The sequence below is a fragment of the Camelus bactrianus genome, chromosome 21 (assembly GCF_048773025.1).
Source record: "Camelus bactrianus isolate YW-2024 breed Bactrian camel chromosome 21, ASM4877302v1, whole genome shotgun sequence".
Taxonomy (NCBI): domain Eukaryota; kingdom Metazoa; phylum Chordata; class Mammalia; order Artiodactyla; family Camelidae; genus Camelus; species Camelus bactrianus.
Window position 1 is genome coordinate 21161817 of NC_133559.1, and position 21889 is coordinate 21183705.

Below are 21889 nucleotides of genomic sequence, written 5' to 3' on the forward strand. Positions count from 1 at the left end.
CTTGAACTATAGGTATAAATTTGGATACATCTCAAAAACAATGCTGCATGAAAATGCAAGTTGAAGTGTATCATATATATAAGGTCTATGAACATGCAAAACAAAATTGTTTAGAAGTAGTATAAAATTATCTATAAATTGATAAACTCTCAATTCAGGATAGAGGTTACCTCCAGGGAAGGAGGGAGGGAGAAAATGAGATTAGGGAGGTATACACAGGAGGATTTAACTACTTATGTAAAGTTTTATTTCTTTAAAAGATAAAGAAGCAACTAAGATAAAAGTGACACATTTTAAGCTTGGGTATTAGATACACTGGTTATTACATTATTTTTTGTTTTAAAAAAACCAAGATCTTAATTAATTATGCAAAATAATTTCAATTCCAAACAGCTGTTGGGTTAATCGCTGGCTGCATAGAAATATAACAAATACTCTTGTCTAGACAAGTATGAAAAGATTTTTATTTACACCTGAAACAAAAAAACATAGCTTAAATATAATTCAATCACATAGTATAGAATATGGCCTGAAACTTAGGCAAAGCTGTTATCTGTGTCTATAACTGGGGTTTATCTTTGATTTGTATTCATTTATTTGATTGATCTTGATTTGTATTAGTTATGACACGTACCATCATTTCCACACTCCCTGCTGCCGCAACATCTTTGGGTTTTGCATCTTTGGTTCCAATGTAGGAGCCGATGGTGTCACATGACCAGGGTGAGTACTGGCTATAATCATTTCCTTTGTATTTCCCAGATACCTTGAAGTCTTCATCCAAAAACTATAGATTGGGGTGGGGGGAGAGAAAAGAAAAAAAAAAAAAAAAAAAAAAAAAAAGGAAATGGGTCTATGAATAACAACATACAGGGCAGGGGTTTCTTTCTTAGAACATCATGCTGAGGCAACATAATGATAGTTATTTGATTTGTGTCACAATAGAAGATTTTTGTAGACTATGAAAGATAGAAAACAAATGAAAAATGATGTCCAGCCTTTATATTTCATTAGCAGAGGGTCATAAAGAAGCATCTGAATATCTTTCAAGCAATCAAATTAGGATTTTTGAGGTCTGCTCATCCTCTGTCTCATCAGATGAAATTAACACCCAGGCAAATACATGTATCACGTTCTAGTTTTGCTAGATCCTCCTTAATGTATTTTTCAATAACATTCTAGGTAAACAAGGGTATTAAAAACTCTTAAAATGTAATTTAAAATGTTCCATATAGTACATGATGATATAACAGCTTTTTTATTGGAATCTTTTAATAGCAATAATTCATATCTTGAATTCTGATCCTTAGGTTGATTCAATGAAGTGAAAAGGATAAGATGGCCTGATTTTCTTTTCTCAGGGTGAGTTCTGAAATTATGTAATAACAAAATAGGTATTCTAAGTCTAATGTATTTTTACTAAAATTGCAACATTTACATTTTTGTAATGTTTTACAGTTTACAAAGTGTGTTTATATATAGACTATCTCATAAGTTCAAGTCCTTACAAGACAACGTGGGTGATCTGACTGAGGCTATACCAGTATAGAGTGTGCTGAACAATATTAAATTGCTTTCACTTTATCACAGATATATATACCAACATACTAATACTCTAGGGGGTTGTTGGTACATTTAAGTGGCTCATGCTTTCCCCTATATTAAAAACCTCCTCTATTTTCTGAGTCATCACCACTGGTCTTCTGCACTGGCAGGGGGGTCTGCTGTCACAAGTACTACTCATTTTCAACTGCAACTCCTGTTTCTACTGTTTATAACCTCTTTCCTTTTTTTTGTTTTCTTTTTTTTCCCTCTTTCCTTTTTTTGATCATACTTTAAAAAACAATTCTGTCTCCTTTTTTTATTTCCCCTCCACTTACCAAATTTCACATAGAACAGCTAGCTTTTAAACATGATCTACTAACAAGAGTGCTTTTTCCCCCAACCACAATGAATTATGCAGCTATTAAAAAGAACGAGATAAATTTATACACTGCACTACTGCATCTAGGATAATTAAATAAAAACAAAATACACACAAAAAATGTAAAACACAAAGCCTAAAGATATTATTACTAAATGATCCTATTAAAAATGATAACTGTATGTTAGTTCACGAACAGAGAAAGTTGAAATATATAATAAGCTCACAATGACACAGAAAATGAGATTCTGGAGAAATTTTCTATGTTATATATTTTATGTATGAATTTAGTACAACTATATGTAGGTTGTTTATAATCAGAACTAAGGTTTAATTATATAGCTTTGTATGTCATTAACTAAACTAATTCTAGATGAAGTTCCTTAATGGCCAGGCCTTATTATAATTTTTATTACAAGTAAAAAAATAATAATACAAATAGTCATTATTTACTGAATGCCTGCTAGATGCCAGATACCTTATGTCTCATGTAATCTTCACACCATTATGAGGTAGGTTTTATTATGCTTGATTTACAAATAGAGAAACCTGAACCTCAGGGTTCCGGAAGGTAAGCAACTTACACACTGATCACACACTGAGTGATATAGCTGAACCTCACAAATATATTTCATTCCAAAATTAGCTCACTTTTCAGTGTCATATTGCTTTCCATTATTTCCTAAAAAATGGTATGGCATAACAAGGCTCTAGGATGTCTCTAGTATACAGTTTAAGAAAAAAAATCATGTGATGTGAATACTGTACAAGAAGAAATTATGACGAATATCAGAAGTGAAACGATGAACATCACTGTAGACCCTGTAGACGTTAAAAAGGTAAGACAACACTCATTCATAACCGTTAGCAGCGTCTTGTAAAAATACTAAGAAGATAACCCCCAAACTATGGTTTATTACCCTGTAGTACATTAATCAGTTTATTCTAGCAACTTTATTTCGGTGTTCTTTTTTTCCTGCCTTTCACAACCTATATTATTAACCTGTCTATCCTATTCTTTGAATCAACTTTATCATGTTGCTGTTTTCCTCATTATTGAGTTAAATAAACCCTGACAGGTCTCATCTACAAGAACAGTCTATAACGAGGAATACAGAGGAATTTCATTAATCTGATAAAGATTATCTACAAAAAAACTGACAGCAAACATCATAGTGGTAAACTACAAGAAGCTCCGTTAGCTCAAAGACTGGAAATAAGTGAATACCTATCATTCTTTTATTTATTATTATATTGAAGGATCTAGCTTGCACAAAAAGAAAAAAAGAAAGAAAGAAAGAAAGACTTAAGGACTGAAAAGGAGAAAGTAAAATGGTTATTATTCAAAGAGGACATAGAAAATCCAAAAGAATCTACTAACAAATACTAGAATTAATAGGGACATTTACTAAGGCTGCTTTAATAAAGAGAAATTAAGTACATTTTTGTGTATTGACCCTTGTGTTCAGCAGCCTTGGTAAATGAAATTTCAAAAAGTATTCCAGTTAAAACAGCTTCAAAAAACCTTAGTTTTCTAGGAGTAAGTTTAATGAAAGATGTGTAAGACACTGAAAACTCTGAGATACGATATTTTTGGAGAGAGATTTAAAAGGATCCAAGGAAGTAAATCTCCACGTTCTTGGAGATTTAATACTGGAAAGATGTCACTTCTCTCTAGATGGACCTAAAGCAACATTGTTCAATGAAAACACAATGAGACCTAAATATGTAATCTAAAAATTTCTAGAAGCCACATGAAAAAATAGAAACAGGTAAAATTAATTTTAGCAATACATTTAATTTAATCTAATATATCCAAAGTATTATCATTTTAACATGTAATTAATAGAAATATTAATAGAAATTATTAGAAATATATTATTTGGGGGGGTACGAAATCTTCAGATCCAGTGTATGTTTTATGCCTACAGCACGGGTGAATTTGGACTAGTTACATTTTAAGCACTCATTAGCCATATTGGACTGCACAGACCTAGAGATTCAATGTAATCCTAATAAAAACTGCAGCAGATATTTCTGTGGACATCAACACGCTGATTTTGAAATGTCTTTGGAAATTCCAAGGACCAAGAACAGCAAAGGTAATTGTGAAGACTAAAACTGGAAAACATACTTAACCACAGTAAGACATAAAACTATACTAAGACAATGTGGTGTTGGTACAAGGATAGAGAAAAAGATCTTGAAACAGAAGAGAATCCAAAAACATATAAAGTGACCTGACTATGACAAAGGTGACCTGATTATGATAAAGGTGACTGCAGGGGACTGGGGTAAGAGTAGTCTTTTAATTAAATGGTGCTTGATCAATGAGATATCCTCAAGGAAAAAACAGATCTTGACTCCTAAGACACTATATACAAAATTCAATTCTAAATGGACTTAGATCTAAATGTGAAATAAAATAATAAACCTTTTAGAAGAAAACACAGGAAGATATCTTCATAACCTTGAGAATAGGCAAAGATTACTTAAACAGGACACAATGAACCACTGATAAAGGAAAAAATGATAAATGAAACTAAAAAAGACATGCTTACTTCCTCTTGATGGAAGGTAGGAGGCAACGTTGGTGAAGGTGCAAAAGGAGGTGGAGAGATAACCTTCCTTTCCTCTAGTTGGGCCATTATTTCCTTTCGTCTTCGATGTAGCTCATCTAGACTAGGATGGGGCTGGGGAGGAGGAGGAAGCCGGCTATAAGGAGGCTCCTGAAAAATGCAAAGATCAATAAAAATTGAAAAAGAATTTCAGAACACATTGATTCATTTAGCAAGTTTTAAAAAAGCAGTCTGTATACTTAAATAGACTTAATAAAACAAAGCAAAACAAAATAAAGCCCCCTAAAACTCTCAGGATTTCCCAAAAAGCTAAATTTTTTTAGTTTCTTTTTCTTGGCCAGAGATTGTAATTTCTAAACAGATCTAGAAATGTTAATAAAACCACCCACAGTTCAGAAACTAAGATGGGTTAGTGGGAGTGGGGTGGGAATTTTTTCCCTTTTAACAGTTTAAAAACAAAAACCTGTGCAGATTATGAAAAGGTAAAAAAAAAAAAAAAAAAGAGAGAGAGAGAGAGAGAGAAGATGCTTTATTTAAAAAAAAGAATTAACTGATCAAAGGGTTATTACCATGGCAAGATGTTAAAAAGAAATCACCGAAAGCAACAATCAAATTAAATATAATAATAAGAAAAAAATATGGCATACTCTGTTGTACGCAGGTCTGATTTGAGTTGGATGAGGAGCCACCGGATAGTACCCCTCCATCTGTTGGTATCTTTCTCTGGATTCTGGTACATAGGATGGTACTGCTGCAGGTGGAATCTCAATGGGTATAGGACTCTCTCGGAAAATCTCCTCTCTTGTGTAAGACTGAGCAGGGTATACTCGACGGCCATCATAGTGTGGTGGGTACACAGCTGTGTACTGTTGTGGCTGTGTGCCATATTGAGAGTTTACTACACGATCTTGCAGGTAGGGTGGATAATGATCCAAGTAGGGAGGACCAGGTTCAGGAGCAGATGGTGGAGGTCGGACAAAGCGAGACACACACTGTGGTGGTGGAGGATAATACATACCTGTACAACACAAAAGAGGAATGAAAAGCAACAACGGGCCAATTTAATTTTCTATACAAGACTTTTCTTTTTAAAATATTTCAACACTAAAGAATTACTAATCCACTCATTTCTTTAGATGTTTTTCCCTCTGCTTATGTGGTCAGGTTTGCTTTACGAAAAATAACAAGCAAAAATTATCCCTAAAAGCCATTGAAATCACCAATCTACTTATGGTCTACAATAGTAAACTAGCTCTCAATTGTCTTGTCTTTCTGATGTGCCTTAAGACACTGCAAACATTGGAAAGCAAAAACCTACATTTCCCTGAAGTTTAGGTTCCATAAATCACTCACTTGCATTAGTTCTGAATGTGAAATTGAGTTAACTGGAAGGAGATGCGGCCTACAAAAGATGCATTTTGCTGGTGCACGTCTAGTAGCTATAGCTCTAGAATTCTTGACACAACAATGGTAGCAGTAGCTTCCCATTTCCAGGCTTTTGCCTCAACTGATGAGCTCCTCGTGCTGGCATTTAGAAGTTCCCTATTTCTACTGCTACTTCACTGAAACAGGTTCTTCCAGCAGCTGCTTCTGGGATTCACTCCTGGAGGCCTGGCTTAAGTCTGCTTTGTCAGTACTCAACTCTGTGGGCACCCAAATGCTCTGCATTAAACCTCTTCCTGCTTAATATAGCCAGAATGGTTTCTGTTATTTGCAGCTGAACCCTAATTGATACAATGTATTTAAGGTCAATTCAGAAAAAGTAGTTGTGTTTTTCCTGCAATGAATGGTCAAAAGGAAGATACAGATCAAAAACTTATACCATATTCTTATATGTATTAATAACACCATACCAACTTAAAACTATTTTTTTGAAATCAGAAAAGACATTTCTGATTCAAAATTGAGATGGTCTTGGAAAAAGGAAATGGAGAACAAGTTTAATCTATCCCAGTTTAAAAATAGTGCTATACCATTTCTGATAAAGAAATTCAACACTTCAGTTTAAAAATCAGTGTTCATTTTTGCACATGAATTGTATGCATGAAGCCTCAGTCCTCTTCTTCGTTCTCCATACCTAATATTATTAAAATTGGCTAATTTTTCACATTTATCTATTTTCTAAAATACTTCTTTTTTCCCACCACACTAATTCAGACCTCAACACTCACACCCGGATTAACAGCAATCTCCTTACTCCTCCTCGACTCCAGACTCGACTCTTTGCAATCCATTCGCAAATTTTTTTTTCTATTTCTAATACCTCCGCTTAGGGCATTCTTCCATAAAGTCTTATATCCCCTGAAATATTAAAGTCTTTTTTCATGCTTGAAGAAAATTTTGGTCAGGAATATATATATAGCCTCAGCAAATTTTCATTATCTACCTGGGTGACTTATTTCCATAAATATGTGAACATATTTAGCATACAATTTTGCTCTTAGTAAGGGCAATTTGCTTTTCATAGCTTTGCTACTTCATTTATTTCATACTACTTAGTTGATCATATAATCTCAGTTTTTTCCAAGTACTAAAAAATGCATTTATTTATCTTGAGGAGGCTACTGTAAATATGATCACTCTTACTTGAAATGATTCTCATAACTCCTAAGAAAAATGAGCGACGTAAATGAAAGATCATTACCCTGCTGATAAGGTGCTGGTTCAAATGGTGGGGCCGCTCCTCGAGGATCCTGGTAGTAAACATCTGCCTGTTGTGCTGGATATAACTGAGAACCTCGTGGAACCATCTGAAGTGGTTTGGTGACAGGCATAGGGGGCAGGTCTGACGGCCCTCGTGGAGGTACAGGATGTGGATTCACAGGCAAGGCAGAAATACTCTTAGGGACAGATTCTAGCCTATAGCAACAAGATTCTGCAAGTCAAGTTTAAGGTCTTGAAAATATTTACAAGGTACACAAATTGTTAAATGTAAAAAAAAAAAAAAAAAAAAGCCACAATTTAGTTATCTGGTTTCTTCCAACAGTCATCCTTTCTACAAAATTCGCAAACTTTGATCTTACTTCACCTATGTTAATTGTTTCTTAAAAATCATTAGCACAGGAAACAGAAAAAACAAAATACAGCCCCCAAATGAGTTTCTTCCCCTTCAAAACAAAACATTGATTTTTTTTTTTTTATATCTGTAAAGAAACTTAAATAAAAGTTTAGAAAAACAACATACAGGTCAGGAGGTGATCCAGGGGCACTACTGCTCAGGTGATCTATTTTTCCTGGTTTCAGACTAGAATCGTAGCTGGGGTCTGTCCCTCGTGGGATCAGCTGTGTTACTGGATTCCCTGCTGATACAATTCCGTTTGGCAGAGCAGGGGGCTTTCTGCTGGGCAGATCCACTGCACCTTCATCCGGAAGGATAGCTGCTGAAGGCAGGCCCACCTCATTAAGTTGACCCAAAGAGGCACTCAGGGGTCTTCTGGGAACCAAGCGTTTGTTCATTTTACGAAATCTATATAAAAAGCAAAGGCATATACCAAAAACAAAAATCATTAAAGCAAAATCAAGAACTAAAATATATTGAAGAAACAAAAGGAAAAGATTCCAAAGCACAACATTTTTTAGAAATTCTCTTGAAACACTGGCTCTAGCTATCAATTTGAAAACTTGTGTATGTGTGTATACACACACACACACACACACATTTTGGTGGTGGGTGGGGGTGGGAGGACTATCCAGCAGCAGTAATCACTGTTAACAGTTTGGTATATAATATAGACTTTGCTCTCTATCCACTGGCTTAAATTCTGATGTATAAGATTATTATTTACAGAAATAGGGTTGCATATAACCACTTAGTAAATTCCTTCCTCTATTTAATAATCTTGAATATTCCTTTAAGTCAGTATATTTTAGGTTGTTCCTAATTTTTTGGTATTAAAACAATGCATTAATGGGAAATTATGTACATGTACTGGAACCCTTGTGTAAACAGCCCAAAGCAGAATTACTAATTAAGTCTAATGTATGTACATCTGAAATTGTTATAAGGCTCCAAAGCTATTATAACTCCTATTGATAATAAAAGAAAGGTCTTTTCTCAGTATCTCATTAAACACCGGTTAGTATCAGCCTTTAATAAGTTGACAGTTCAAAAATATCAAGTTTTGATACCATTTGCATTTCTTTAACAATTAGTGAAACTAACATAGTTCCACATTTGCTGCCATTAGTGTTTCTTCTGTGAATTGCCTATTTATGTTCATGATCCATATATCTCCTGGTTCTTCTCTTAGAGATTCGCAGGAACTCATTTTACGTTAGGGATATCAGCCTTTCGTATGTCCTTTCCCCACCAATCTTTTTTTTTTTTAATTCTGGTGTTTGGGCCATATCTTAGTTTTCAATTTTCATGTAATCAAATTTAGTAATATTCTTCTTTATAGATGCTGGGTTGTCATCACTCAAAAATTCTTTCCTGATGTTTAAGATTATGTAACAACAATAACAAAAATCTCTTAAGTATTCTATAGTTTTTCTCCTTAAATATTTTTTGTAGCACTTTTTTAAATTTTTTAACATTTTTTATTGAGTTCTAGTCATTTTACAATGTTGTATCAAATTCCAGTGTAGAGCACAATTTTTCAGTTATACATGAACATACATATATTCACTGTCATTTTTTTTTTGCTGTGAGCTACCACAGGATCTTGTATGTATTTCCCTGTGCTATACAGTATAATCTTGTTTATCTGTTCTACATTGTGAAATCCCAGTCTGTCCCTTCCCACCCACCTCCCCCTTGGCAACCACAAGTTTGTATTCTATGTCTATGAGTCTGTTTCTGTTTTGTATTTATGTTTTGTTTTTTTTTAGATTCCACATATGAGCGATTTCATATGGTATTTTTCTTTCTCTTTCTGGCTTACTTCACTTAGAATGACATTCTCCAGGAATACCCATGTTGCTGCAAATGGCGTTATGTTGTCGGTTTTTATGGCTGAATAGTATTCCATTGTATAAATATATCACATCTTCTTTACCCGGTCATCTGTTTTCTTAAATATGTAAATCTGATAATTTTATAATTCATTTTGGTATAAAGGTAAGAATCTAGCTATAATTAATTTTCAAATGGATAGAGTTGTTCCACCGTCATCTTTTTTGTTATTGATGTGAAATGCTACCTTTAACATGTATGTTGAGTTCCCAATATGTATCTGGAGCTTCTTCTAGATTTTCTACTGTATTTCATTGGTCTAGCTATTCCCATGCTAATACCAGTCTTTATTCCCACTTTTGCTCATAAAACAGGTTAACAGTTATTAGTCTAGTCCCTGTTGAAGAGTTCTTTTTTTTTTTTTTTTTTTTTTTTTTTTTCAGAATTTTCCAAACTGCTGGAACATATTTTTACTTCTAAATGAATGATTTTGTTAGGTCCCCAAAATCATGATGTTAAGATTCTAATTGGTATTTCACTGAATATACTATTTATAAAAGAAAATAAAACCTTTATAATTCCAACCCTCATCTAAGAACATAGTATCCTTCTTTATTTATTCAGTTCTTCTCTTATGTTCCTAGGTAGTTTACTAATTCATTTAATACAGATCCTGGATCTTTCTTATTAGTTTATTATTGGTATTTATCTTTTCTGTTTGTTGCTAATGCAAAAGAGATCTTTAATGTCACCTTTTTAACTGTATTTACCATTTTAATTTGTATGAGACTAATTCTTTTTTGTAAAGTAATTTTTTGATTTGTTACCTTACTAAATTCTGGTTTCTTTAGTTTCTAGTATTTCTCTTGAGTTTTCCCATGTAATGATTTTGGCTATTTTATTCTCTTGGTTACATACATTAGCTACTACTTGTACAATATTAAATAACAGTTTTACTATTAGAAAATCTTCTCTTACTCTTGATTCTAACAAGAATGACTCTAATAATCTATTATCAATTAAGCATCATGGTATCATGCTGGCTTTTGATTTGAGATGTAATTATCATGTTGGCAAAGTGTCTAGTCTATGATGTGTTTGTACCACTACGGGATCTTCATCTATCGTGGACACTGGATATTATTCAAATGCCTTCTGGCATCTTTGGGTATGATCACATGGTTATTATACTCTGTTCTCCAACCTACAGTAATTATATTGTGCCACCTTTGCACTTAATAATGGTGTCTATTTTAATGTATTATTGAATTCTAAGTTTTAATATTTAGGATTAAAAAAATTAATATGTGAGATGTATTTGTACTTCTTTATGTGCTTCGTCAAATTTGGTGTCAGTGTTACACTGGTTTCATAAAATAATTAAGAGGTTTTCCTTCCTTTCTATTATTTGCTAGAAATTTAACATCATTGAAATTATCTGCTCCTTGAAATTAGAAGGAATCTGTGAAACTGAGCTTGGCAATAAATAATTTCTTGAGTAGAGCAAAGGGCAAATTTCCCCATTGGAAATGCATTATTCAATTAGTTAAAATCAATCAGTTGAAGTTGATGAAAATTCTTAAGAGTTTCACTTTTTGGGGGGAATGAAAAAAACTCACTTTTAGATACAATTAACCATAAGCAACTTTCTATTTTTAGGCACAATGTAATGAATGCTAAAGAAATTGCTTTGGTTTTTTTTTTTTTTTTTTTAAATTTTGTATTACTTTCTAAACACTCTTATTCATTAAAGAGAATGCAACTACCTCTCTTCATATTTCTCAGTGGCAGCAAGTAATTCTGCTTAATAATTCTACCTTAATTCAATAACAAGTTATTAGAAGGCTGTCTAATGACTTTCACACTTACTTTTCCAGTTCCTCCTGTGAGTGTGCAAATGTACAGCTGGCCCCTCGAGGGCATCCTCCTCTCTGCTTCATGTCTCGACACATGTATGTTTTATATTTGCTATGCTGTGGAGGCTAAGATCAAAATTAAAACATTAGCTTCTAAGAAAAAGAAGTAAATTCCGTGTTGCCATTTTAGGATCTTAGTAATCTAGATGAATAATTCATACTAATTCATATAATTATCTATACTGCCAAGAGCAAAAGTGCTGGTAATTCATTCTGTCTGAGGTCTTAGAGAATCCCAAAATTCACTCATTAATTAAAAAATGTAATGCTGATTTTTCTGATATGTTGACACTATCAAACATAATGTAACATCAGATAAATTATTGATTCAATCTCATGAGAGTTGTATTTTTTTTTATAATGGACAAACCACTGGAGTTTAGGACTTTCAACTATTTAAACTGTCTTCTAAGTATTTTCTTTGGATGATATTCAATATAGCTATACTTATAATCATGTTTCCTTATAGCTAACTACAAATCTACAGTAGGTCCTATAACTGAAGAATATTCTGTAACCAATTCTTGACAGGCAGAAGAATATGACAAGGACTTTAAAGTATCTCCAAAGGTATAAATGAAACTTATTATTTACAAATCAGGGATAAAGCAGGCGGACAGATCTGGGAGTTGATAAGATATCAAACACAATACTAAGCTAAGTGAAATTTAATGTATTTCATCATTTATTGGCAGAACTTAAAAGTTAACCGTATTATTTTTTTATCACATTCTTCACAAGGTCTAACAGAACAGGGAGTTAAAAATAAGTTTTTTAGATTTTTTTTTTTTTTTTTTTTTTTTTTGGTGGAGGTACTAGGGATAAAACCCAGGGCCTCATGCATGCTAAGCACACACTCTACTGCTGAACTATATCCCCTTATTAAAAGATAAGTTTTTAATTTTCTAAATTTTTTAATTGTAAAGTTCTGATCTGTGCTTAGACTGACTTAGGGAAAAGTGTGTCCCTATGTGGATCTATTCATCTATACAGCAGAACACTTTTAATATTTCTTGCTTTCAAAGAAAAAAAATATTGAATTATCTATTAATATTTACTTGAGCCAGATAAATTAGTAACACAGTTTTAATTTCTCAAGCTTACTACTATGAAATAAAGGGTGCAGTGAACCTAACATAAATCTTGAGGGCAAAATGAAATTATTGGGAGTAAAACTGAAAACTCTTGCCATAATATAGGCTATTATATTTTACTGCCATATGTTTCATTTAAAAATATTGGAGGAAAATTTGGCCCACTGGCATAAGACATTATGCATGAAGAACATTTAAATACTAACAGAGAAAAAGCATTTACAAAATATGTGAACAGTATTGGAGAGAGACAGCATTAGCACTAAAAAGTGATACCTATCGTCAAACTGGAATGTAACAGTAACCAAAGAGAATAATTTTATATAAATGGAATAACCTTTAGCACAGGATCAAATGCTGCATATCCAACGTGAAAAGTGACTCCAGCACAACACTAGACCAACAAGGATTATTTAACTTCAGTGTTGTCAGATAAAATTACTAGGCTAACCCAGTAAACTGGCTGCTAATCATTCTAAACTATAAATCTTATTATTTTTGTTCCATTCTTCATGATGTTTAATGGAACAGGGAGTTAAAAATAGGTTTTCAATTTCTAGTTTAATTTCCAGTTTCTACGGATTCTCAAAGCACATCATCTTGTCAGCTTTGCTTGTATCTGTGAGGATAACCGCAATGGCTTACTTCTCCTCACCTGCTGTTGATCTGCTCCTTTTTTGCTGTGATTCTGGATATAATCAACCAGCCCATGCACCACTGTACGCACAGCAACCAGCCCATTTTCTAGCTGTTCCCAAGTAGGAGGAGGAGCATCTACACAACAAATTAAAAAAAATGTTAACTATGTTATGCAATGTTCTGCCCAGTATTAAGTGAATAAAGGAGTTAGTGTCAGCAATTTAATGAAAAGATTAATAATCAAATATAAAATATTCAGATAATGAGGGTTTGAATGAAGAGAGCAAAGCAAGAAGTGGACAGGTATGTGTAAAATTCTAGACAGGGTATCCAGAGAAGGCCTCCTTGAGGTTACATTTGATTAAAAACATTAAAGTGGGGCTTGAGTGTGCCTTGTGGATTTATTAGGAGAAAAAACTTTCTAGGAAGAGGGAAGAAGATATGCAAAGGCCCTAATATGGGAGTATGCCTGGCATGTTCATGGAGGTGAAATTTGGAATGAATTAGATGGGAAAAGAGTAAGAGAAGAAGTTGGAGAGAGGTAAAGACCAGATCAAAAAAGACTTTGGCTTTTACTGAGTAATGGAAAGCACTGGAGAATTTTTGAGCAGAGGGGTAACAGGATCACTCTGGCTCCTATGCTACAACCAGACAGACAACAGGAAGCTATTCCATAATCCATGAATAGAGGTTAGGGTGGTAACAGTGAAGGTGCTAAGTAGATAAATTCTGAATGGATTTTAAAGGTAGGGCCTATAGGATATGCTGATAGATCAGATGTACCTTACGAGAGAAAAACAAGTTGATGATGTTTGGACAGAGGAACTGGAAAGATGGAACTGCCACTAACAGGAATGGTGAGAAAGTGGAGGACAGGAATTGGATTTCACTTTTGGACAGATTACTTTTGAAATTCTTATTAGATATTCAAATAGAGCTATTGGATACTGAGCAGTCAGTTGGATATACAAAAGAATCCAGGAAGAAAGTCTGGGTGGTATATATGTTACACAGATTCTAAAACACCATCAACTGTTTAACACACACCATTATTTTATATGCTATCAAAATAGAAAAAAGATTGCTAATTATCACATCATTGTACAAATGAATCCCAATTTCAGTAATGCTATAATCTGAAAACATGTGGGCTTCAGAACTGATGAGATACAGTAAATTTGCATTTCATGTAAATACTATTTAAAGCCATGAGACTGGATAAGATTACCTAGGAAATGAGTACAAATAGAAAAGAGAAGAGATACAAGTATTAAATTCTCGGAGTACTCCAAAGTTTGGAGGCTACGGGGGAAAAAAAAGGTTAGAAGCTATGGAGATGAAGAGAAATCAGCAAGAGGCTGAGAACGAGGGTCCAATAAAGTAAGAAGAAAACTAGAAGAGTGTGCTGGCCTGGAAGCCAAGTGAAAGGAGTCTCACAAGGAGTAGAGAGTAAATAACAATGTTAAATGCTGCTAACAGGTCAAATACAAAGAGAACCAAGAACTGATGTTTGGAATTAGCTACATGGAAGTCACTTGTGACCTTGACAAAAGCAATTTTGATTGTGCGGAAGACATAAAAATGCCTGATCAGAGTGAGTTCAAGAGAGCGTCATAAAACGGAGAGAAAGGGAGTGGTAATCAGATGGCGAATAATGTCAAAAGTGGGTTATGATGGGGGAGGGCATAGCTCAAGTGGTAGAACACATGATTAGTAGGCATGAGGTCCTGGGGTCAATCTCCAGTCCCTCCTCTAAACATAAAATAAATAAGCCTAATTACCTCCCACCGACAAAAAACTGGGTTATGATGAGAGGAATAACAGTACGTTTGTACAGTGATAGAAATACTCCAGTAGAGGAGGAAAACTGATGACATAACAGAGGAAGCTGGACAGATATACTTGACAAGATATTAGTACATGAGGAGAGAGGGTAGCCTCAGCTAGTACAGTTTATCCACTGTCATATATAAGAGAGCAGACTGTATTGGCACAGATGTAGGTAGACACATTGGTGATTGATGGGGTGGTAAGCTTGTGGAAGTGCTCTTCTGATTGCTCAGAACTATCAAAGCACAGAAGTAAACAAACAAAAAATCACTGCGCTCTAGGAATACATTTTATGTTGTCTGATTAAGTATTTCTGGTTGTAAATTTATTACTCTGAATGTCATAGTTAAGAGTTCCAAATCTTATTCTATAAGCAATGGGGTGTCACTGCAAGTTTGTAAGAATAGACATAAGATCAGAGATATGACTTATTTTACAGTAGTAAGTAGAGTGGTTGGAAGAATTAAGAGTAGAGGAAAATGGGAGGGCATTTAGTCTTAGGAAAAGGAACGAGGCCCTCACTGAGAAACTATTAATAGGCACAGAATAGAGCATATTATGAAGGAACAGATAAATCCTGTTGTCTAAAATGGTATATAGAGTAAGTGAAAGGAAAAGACTCAGGTTTTCAGCTTACACCTCAAGAGAATGAGGTCATTTACAGAGAGAGGGAACACAGGATGAAGAGCAGGTATCAAGTGAAGGGGAGTCTGCCACACAGAGAGGACAGAGAATCTCAGAAAGCATCTGTGGAAGTGGGTCTGGAATGATGAAGAGCTAAGAGCGACACAGACACTAGGAGTCTATTATTAATAAATAATACCTGAAGCTGGGAATGACTGTCATCAATAGAAAGTGCAGGGAAAACAAAATCCAAGAACACAAACGGCCTGCTCTTCAGGGGACAGCAGAGCAAAGAGTGGTCAATATAAGACAGCATTCAGAAAGGTCAGAAGAGAATCATTAAGATCACAGAAAGATAAGGCATCAGGAGAGTTTCTATGTCAAGGAAGCAGTAAACAACATTACGAAGTACTGAAGACAAATCAAGTAATTTAAGGACTGAGAAAAAGTTTGGAATTAGAAACAAGGAAATTACTAGTGAATGTTAAGAGTTTTAGTTTAGTAGTAAGAATAAACACAGAGACAGCAACAGAATACAAGCTAACACATCTGAGATGCTAAGAATTAGGTGAAAAATGAAGACAGGGTGATTTTTAGGTCAAGGAGAAGGATCAGGAAAAGGCTTGACAAAGACATGCAACAGAGGATGTGTGATGGAATAAGATATCATAGAAAAGGGAAAGTTGGGACCAAAAAAATGCAACTAAAGATATGTGATTTAGAAAAAAAAATGAGAAAACTTGAGTTTTGTCAAAAGAGATGAAAATGGTAAAATACAGCACAATTTTGTCATGGGAGAATGAGGAAACGTAAAGGATCCCAGAGAGAACCTATTTTCTGGATGATTATGAGCAGCACAGTAAAAAGTATTAAATAAATATTAGTTGAAGTAATAAAGAAATAGTCAAGACTGGGGTCAGAAACATAAGTACTGTAGAAAAGTTCTGGAACTGCTACTCTGGGAAATTCTAGAAAAATATAACAAAAGGTAATTAAAAGAATCATTAAATAGCATTACGGCACATATGGGATAGTCCAGTAACTTCTCTTGGGTTTACCTGGGCTAGGGTCAATGTTTGCTAATAGCTCCAAATGGGGTCTTAGTCGGTTCAAGTTTGCTGGATCTCCAGTCCGCTGGAGAGCAATTGTTAGTTCCTGAACACTTTGTGCAAAAGAGGCTGGGGTCTGCAACTTAAAAAAAGATAAATATTAACTTCCCCCCAAAGGCTAGATAATCCTTTAAAAATAAAGGTTGCTTACAATATCACAATAATTTTTGTAATTTATTAAATCTAATTTTTATCCTCCTGCACATCCCATGCTTTGGCCAGATTGTATTACTCGCTACCTGAACCCTGAACTTCTCTGCATCCACAGGTTGGCATATTGTATACTCTCTTCCCTCTGTCCTCATATCCCTCAAATGTGAGACCTTTCTCAAATCCTCAATTTGGAAATATTCTTTATGTCTTATGTTCTTAAAACACTATGTTAGTTTGACTCTTGCGGGGGGTCCTTCCAAGTAATTCAAATTTGGAAATATAGTCTAGAGAGAATGCTATACAGTAGCAAGAACAATGAAACCGAACTCAAACCGAGCTTGAATTCAAGTTCTATTATAGATCAAAGATTATGACACTACATATAACCCTTACAGACTCAATCTGAAATCTATCTGTTGTATGGACTAAATGATTTCAAAAGTCCATTCTAGCTCAGAAAAACCCTACATTAGCTTGGGATTTGGAAGATATCAGGTTGTATATTTTCCTAAGACTTAATGACACACATACTTGCATTAAGTCTCCTAGGTTAGCCAATACATATGAACTTTAAAGGAAAAAATTTAACTACATGATAGTAACTAAGGGTTCTTACTTGGAAACATTTAACTGTCTATGTAATTTATTAATATAGAAGAGAATTTTTCTCCCCCAAAGGTCATTTTAAAAGGTAATTTTTAAAAAAGCACATATTTTAAAAAAATGGAAAATAATACAACTATGTTGACATGCCTTTAATTCAATTTTTCATCTCTGCATGCTTTTTATATACTTATAATCAGCCATTTATAAACTTATGGGTTTGCCTCCCATTAATATTACAACAAAAGGATTTTTATATAGCTAACCATTTTTATTATGAAATACTTCAAAGAAAAGCAACTAACATAATACCCATATATCTACCACCAAGACTTAAGAGAAATATTTCACTAGCATTTTTTCAAGAAGAAATTAAATGTTATTTATCAGTTGAAAAGAGTATCTGTCCTGACATAACTGCAATTTAATGGCCATGTAACAGTGCTCTGAGTAGATATATCTTAACTTTTTTATCCATCTCTTTATTTTGTCCTTTATAAATACCTCAGCAATTAACACCTTTGAGTTCATAACCTTTGAAAGTTTGAATTATTTCCTTAAAATAAATTCCTGGGAATACTAAGTTTGGTCAAAGGACATGAATATTTTGAGGTTTTAATTACTGACAAATTGTAATGCATTTTACAAACCATCAGCAATGAACGAGAGTATATGTTTCTTTACTAACTTAACAGGCAATATTTGGTATGTCACTGTTCTAAATGTGCATTTAATTATCACTGGGGCCGAAATCTATCTCATCAGTTAGATATATTCCTCTTTGTGTACTGTTAATTCATGTTTGTCTTTATTATAGCATAATTGTCTTCTTACCACTTTTAATAAATTCTCTATTTACACTGTCCGATACAGTAGTCATTAGCAACATTAGGCTATTAAAATGAATTAAAATTTTAGTTTACCAGTTACATAAGTTACATTTTGAGTGTTTAACAGTCATGTGGGGCTAGTGATCACTGTATTGGACAATGCATATTCAGAACATTTTCATTATAACAGAAAGTTCTATTGATCTGTGTAATAAGATGTCACACTGCAAAGTTCATTTAACAGTTTGTTGTATGAAAGTTTCAGGTACTAAATTCAAATTACTGCTCATGATGTGGGAAAATTACTACAGGATATAAATCTAGTTACATAATCCAATTCGGACAAGAAGGTTAACCTCCTTGTAGGATCTTCATAAAAGCAAGTCAAGTTTCTCTTTAAAGGTATAAAGCTACTCCTTTAAGAGATCATTGTTAAGGTTTCAGTATGTCACAGTTAGTCAACTGCATAATTTCAGACGTAGAAGTTGCAGGTAAAGTTTTGTTAAAGGTATGCAGGAAGCTTACAGGCAGAACAAATAATATACATTACACTTAAAGTTATTGCACTAAGCAGTTATAAAGTACATTTCCCAATTCTCCTTTAACATCAATCTACTATCTATCTATTCCAAGAATTCTATCCTTAGGAATAGAAAAAAAGGGAGGAGGGGCAGAAGAGTTTGAAAAGAGGTTTAGTGATTAAGAGCATGGACTCTAGAGTCAGAACGTCCAATCAAATCCAGCTCTGTTTCTCATTACCTATGTGATCCTGGAGAAATTTACTTAACTTCCCCCTGCCTCTGTATTAAAGGGATAATACAGGACTGTTGAGAAGATTAAACGAATTATTTAAAAACCACCAGGCACAGAGTAAGCTCTCATAAGTGTTAAATATTTTATTGAGGCTACTCTTACATATTGACATTATTTCTCTAAATTAAATGTAGGGTGAACTCTAATGTATAATAATCTCTGTAGTTAAAAAATATTTAAGATAAAAGAGTAAAAATTAAGGGAAATAGTAAAAGTTCAAAAAATTATTGAACATAATACATTTACATGGCACTTTAAGAATTTTTCTTAACAGCTCTTTCATGTATTTCATATTGAACTACAAAAAAACCCAGTTTAAGTATTAGTCTAGTTTTAAGAGAATTAAATACAGCTCTTAGAGTCAAAATTAAATAGCAGGGTCTGACCTACAATTCACATGTACTTGAGTGATCTTTTCATCGTAACAAACAATACATAAATTAGAAATGTTGCTGAAAATCTGATCAAATTTAGAATGGTTGGTAACTTACTATGTGAAATTACTGAGAAATATAAGAATAAGAAATCTCAATGTATACATCTTCAAAGCTAATAAATGGCTGTTACAGGAAGGGAACAAAGGTATTTTGAAAATGGGTTTGACTAACACAGTGATCAAAACTCAAGAGAATAATAAAAGGGAGAGAGGCAATGATCAAACAGAGATGGGAGACTCTCAAAGGAATGGGAGACACTGCTAGATAAAGCATTACAGCACTAATCAAATTAAATCGCATATGAACAACAGCATCTACACCCCAATTTAAAAAATCTTTATACGAACAAACTGGTATTATGATGTGCCTAGTTATGACATAACACTCAATGACAGAAAATGTAATTTACAAGTGCCTGCCATACAGTATTCACTTCAATATACATCTGTTAAGTAAATAAGTTACCAAAACTCCAAGATTAGTCCAAGAAGTAAGGGACAAAAAAGGGTCTACCTTGTCAATAATGGACTGCATATGGGATTTGTGAGACTGGTCTCCATAAAGCAAAGAGGACCATTGGTCCGGTGCAATCCGTAAGCCTGCTTCCATCGCAATCTGCACTATTTGGGAGTCATGTTCTCGCCGCAGAGCTTCGTAGGTTCTAAATTCTTCTTTCAACTGCATCAAAGAAGAGTCTTCATCACGTTTGGTGACCTGATAAGACACACATAATTTCATGAGTCAGGTAAGAAATAAACTGGGCTTGTACTTTATATTACCACATATAGATTAGAAAATACTCTGAACAAAGAAAATACTCATACAATTATTCTGAGAAATAATGTATGTTTCTTCTCCGTATCTGTGGGTTATCACTCTTGGGCTTGCCTGGAATCGAGCTAGCTGGTACTCACAACTGAAAGAGCTTCAATGCTGGTGTGATTCTAAAGATGACTAATTCGCACTTGGTTTAATTCTCCATGGAGCTGAGTAGATTAGGTCACCATCAGAAAGTGCAAATCTAAAATGCTGGACTACAATAATCATAATGAAGATCATAATAATGCTTTTTATTAATAAAAACAATTGACACATATGAGTACACAGTGTGTGCCAGTCAGTGTGTTAAGTTATCTTAAGTGTTATGTTAACACGTGAACTAATTTAATTCTTTAAATTTGTTGAGGAAGGTACTACTCGTATCACCCCTAACAATTCACATTTAGAGTCAAGCTGGATTTATGCCAAAAGCTTAATAAATCAAAGTAAAATAATTATTCTAATCTAGGATTACATCCTAACATATTTTAGAACATACTTTGCCTTGTAAATCATTTTTTCCCATAAAGACTCAAATACCTCTAGTAGAAAATTTCCATTTTTTCCCCACCCATCAAAGAAACTATAGGCTATTTTAGTCAGGACATCTAGGTCATACTTACATTATATTTTTTAATGTATTCCATTCTTATTAGAAGATCTAACTTAAATTTTGTTAGGTAAGTCCACAGAGAGATCAAATAGATTTTAAAAAATCAATGACTATAGTCACAAAAACTAAATATATCTTGTCCCTATTCAAAGGCAAATCTAAAAGACCAAATGTATGTACATATGTATGAAAACACCCTCTCAATATAGGCTAAACCTCACTAAAATGTAGAACATGTTTTCTATATGATGTACTGATTCCCAGGGCTTGGCTCTCAAAAGCTCTTTAACTAAAAACACTCAGAGTTACAAGATATGCAATGTCTGAAGTCTTGGAACTGTACTGTACTAAGAATGACCAGAATTATCCTGCAGCCTGAAAAGGCTTTTCCAATGGAAATAAAAGAGATGCTATAAATACACAGCTAAAACACAGCAATATGGATACAAACGCCTACTAGGAAGAATGGACAATGCAGTTGGAGCTGAGTTCCATGAAGAAGATGAAACGGGTATTGGTAGACACTTAACAGAAACTCTGCCATAGTGAATAAAGTTTAATAAAGTTTAGGGTATGGACCCATTGTGATAAGAGAAGATAAATCTTTTCATAATTGAGAATGTGGTATGAACTACCTCCAAGAGAAGAAAGTAGGTGGACAATGAAATAAAAGGAAATAATCATGACCCAAGTGAAAAATAACTGGAGTTTTACATATTCCAATCTTTTAAAAATTATTATTAATGCTTTTAATTAGGATTGAGAGAGGTTCACTTTGGGTATTCTGGGGTTTTTGAGTCCCTTATTATTCTTCCAGAGGAAAGGTTGGATTTTTTTATTTTTTACTTTTTAAGCTTCCTATATTGTATCTATCTGGTCCGGTTAATGGGGAAGTAACACTGGAAGCAAAGGGACATTCTGAAGTGTATCCCGGATCACACTGTACAATAATGTTATTACAACCACTGTAACGAAAGTAAGTTATTCAGGGACAATCTCTGGACTAGTCGGG

The 21889-nt window shown here is 33.8% G+C and overlaps 1 protein-coding gene across 3 annotated transcripts in view; it reads right to left on the minus strand.

The window, feature by feature from the left end:
• RC3H1 (ring finger and CCCH-type domains 1) overlaps positions 1–21889 on the minus strand; it is a 68786-nt gene that overhangs the window by 13797 nt on the left and 33100 nt on the right. For 2 of the 3 annotated variants that reach the window (XM_074349817.1, XM_010954881.3), the window contains exons 6-14: positions 19959–20159; positions 16559–16691; positions 13063–13181; positions 11267–11379; positions 7688–7969; positions 7148–7362; positions 5151–5521; positions 4486–4653; positions 635–787 (exon numbers count right to left, since the gene is read on the minus strand). In XM_074349817.1, the coding sequence (XP_074205918.1) occupies positions 635–787; positions 4486–4653; positions 5151–5521; positions 7148–7362; positions 7688–7969; positions 11267–11379; positions 13063–13181; positions 16559–16691; positions 19959–20159 (1755 nt within the window). The remainder of the gene's footprint in view (positions 1–634; positions 788–4485; positions 4654–5150; positions 5522–7147; positions 7363–7687; positions 7970–11266; positions 11380–13062; positions 13182–16558; positions 16692–19958; positions 20160–21889) is intronic. The other variant, XM_074349818.1, reaches the window with a different exon arrangement.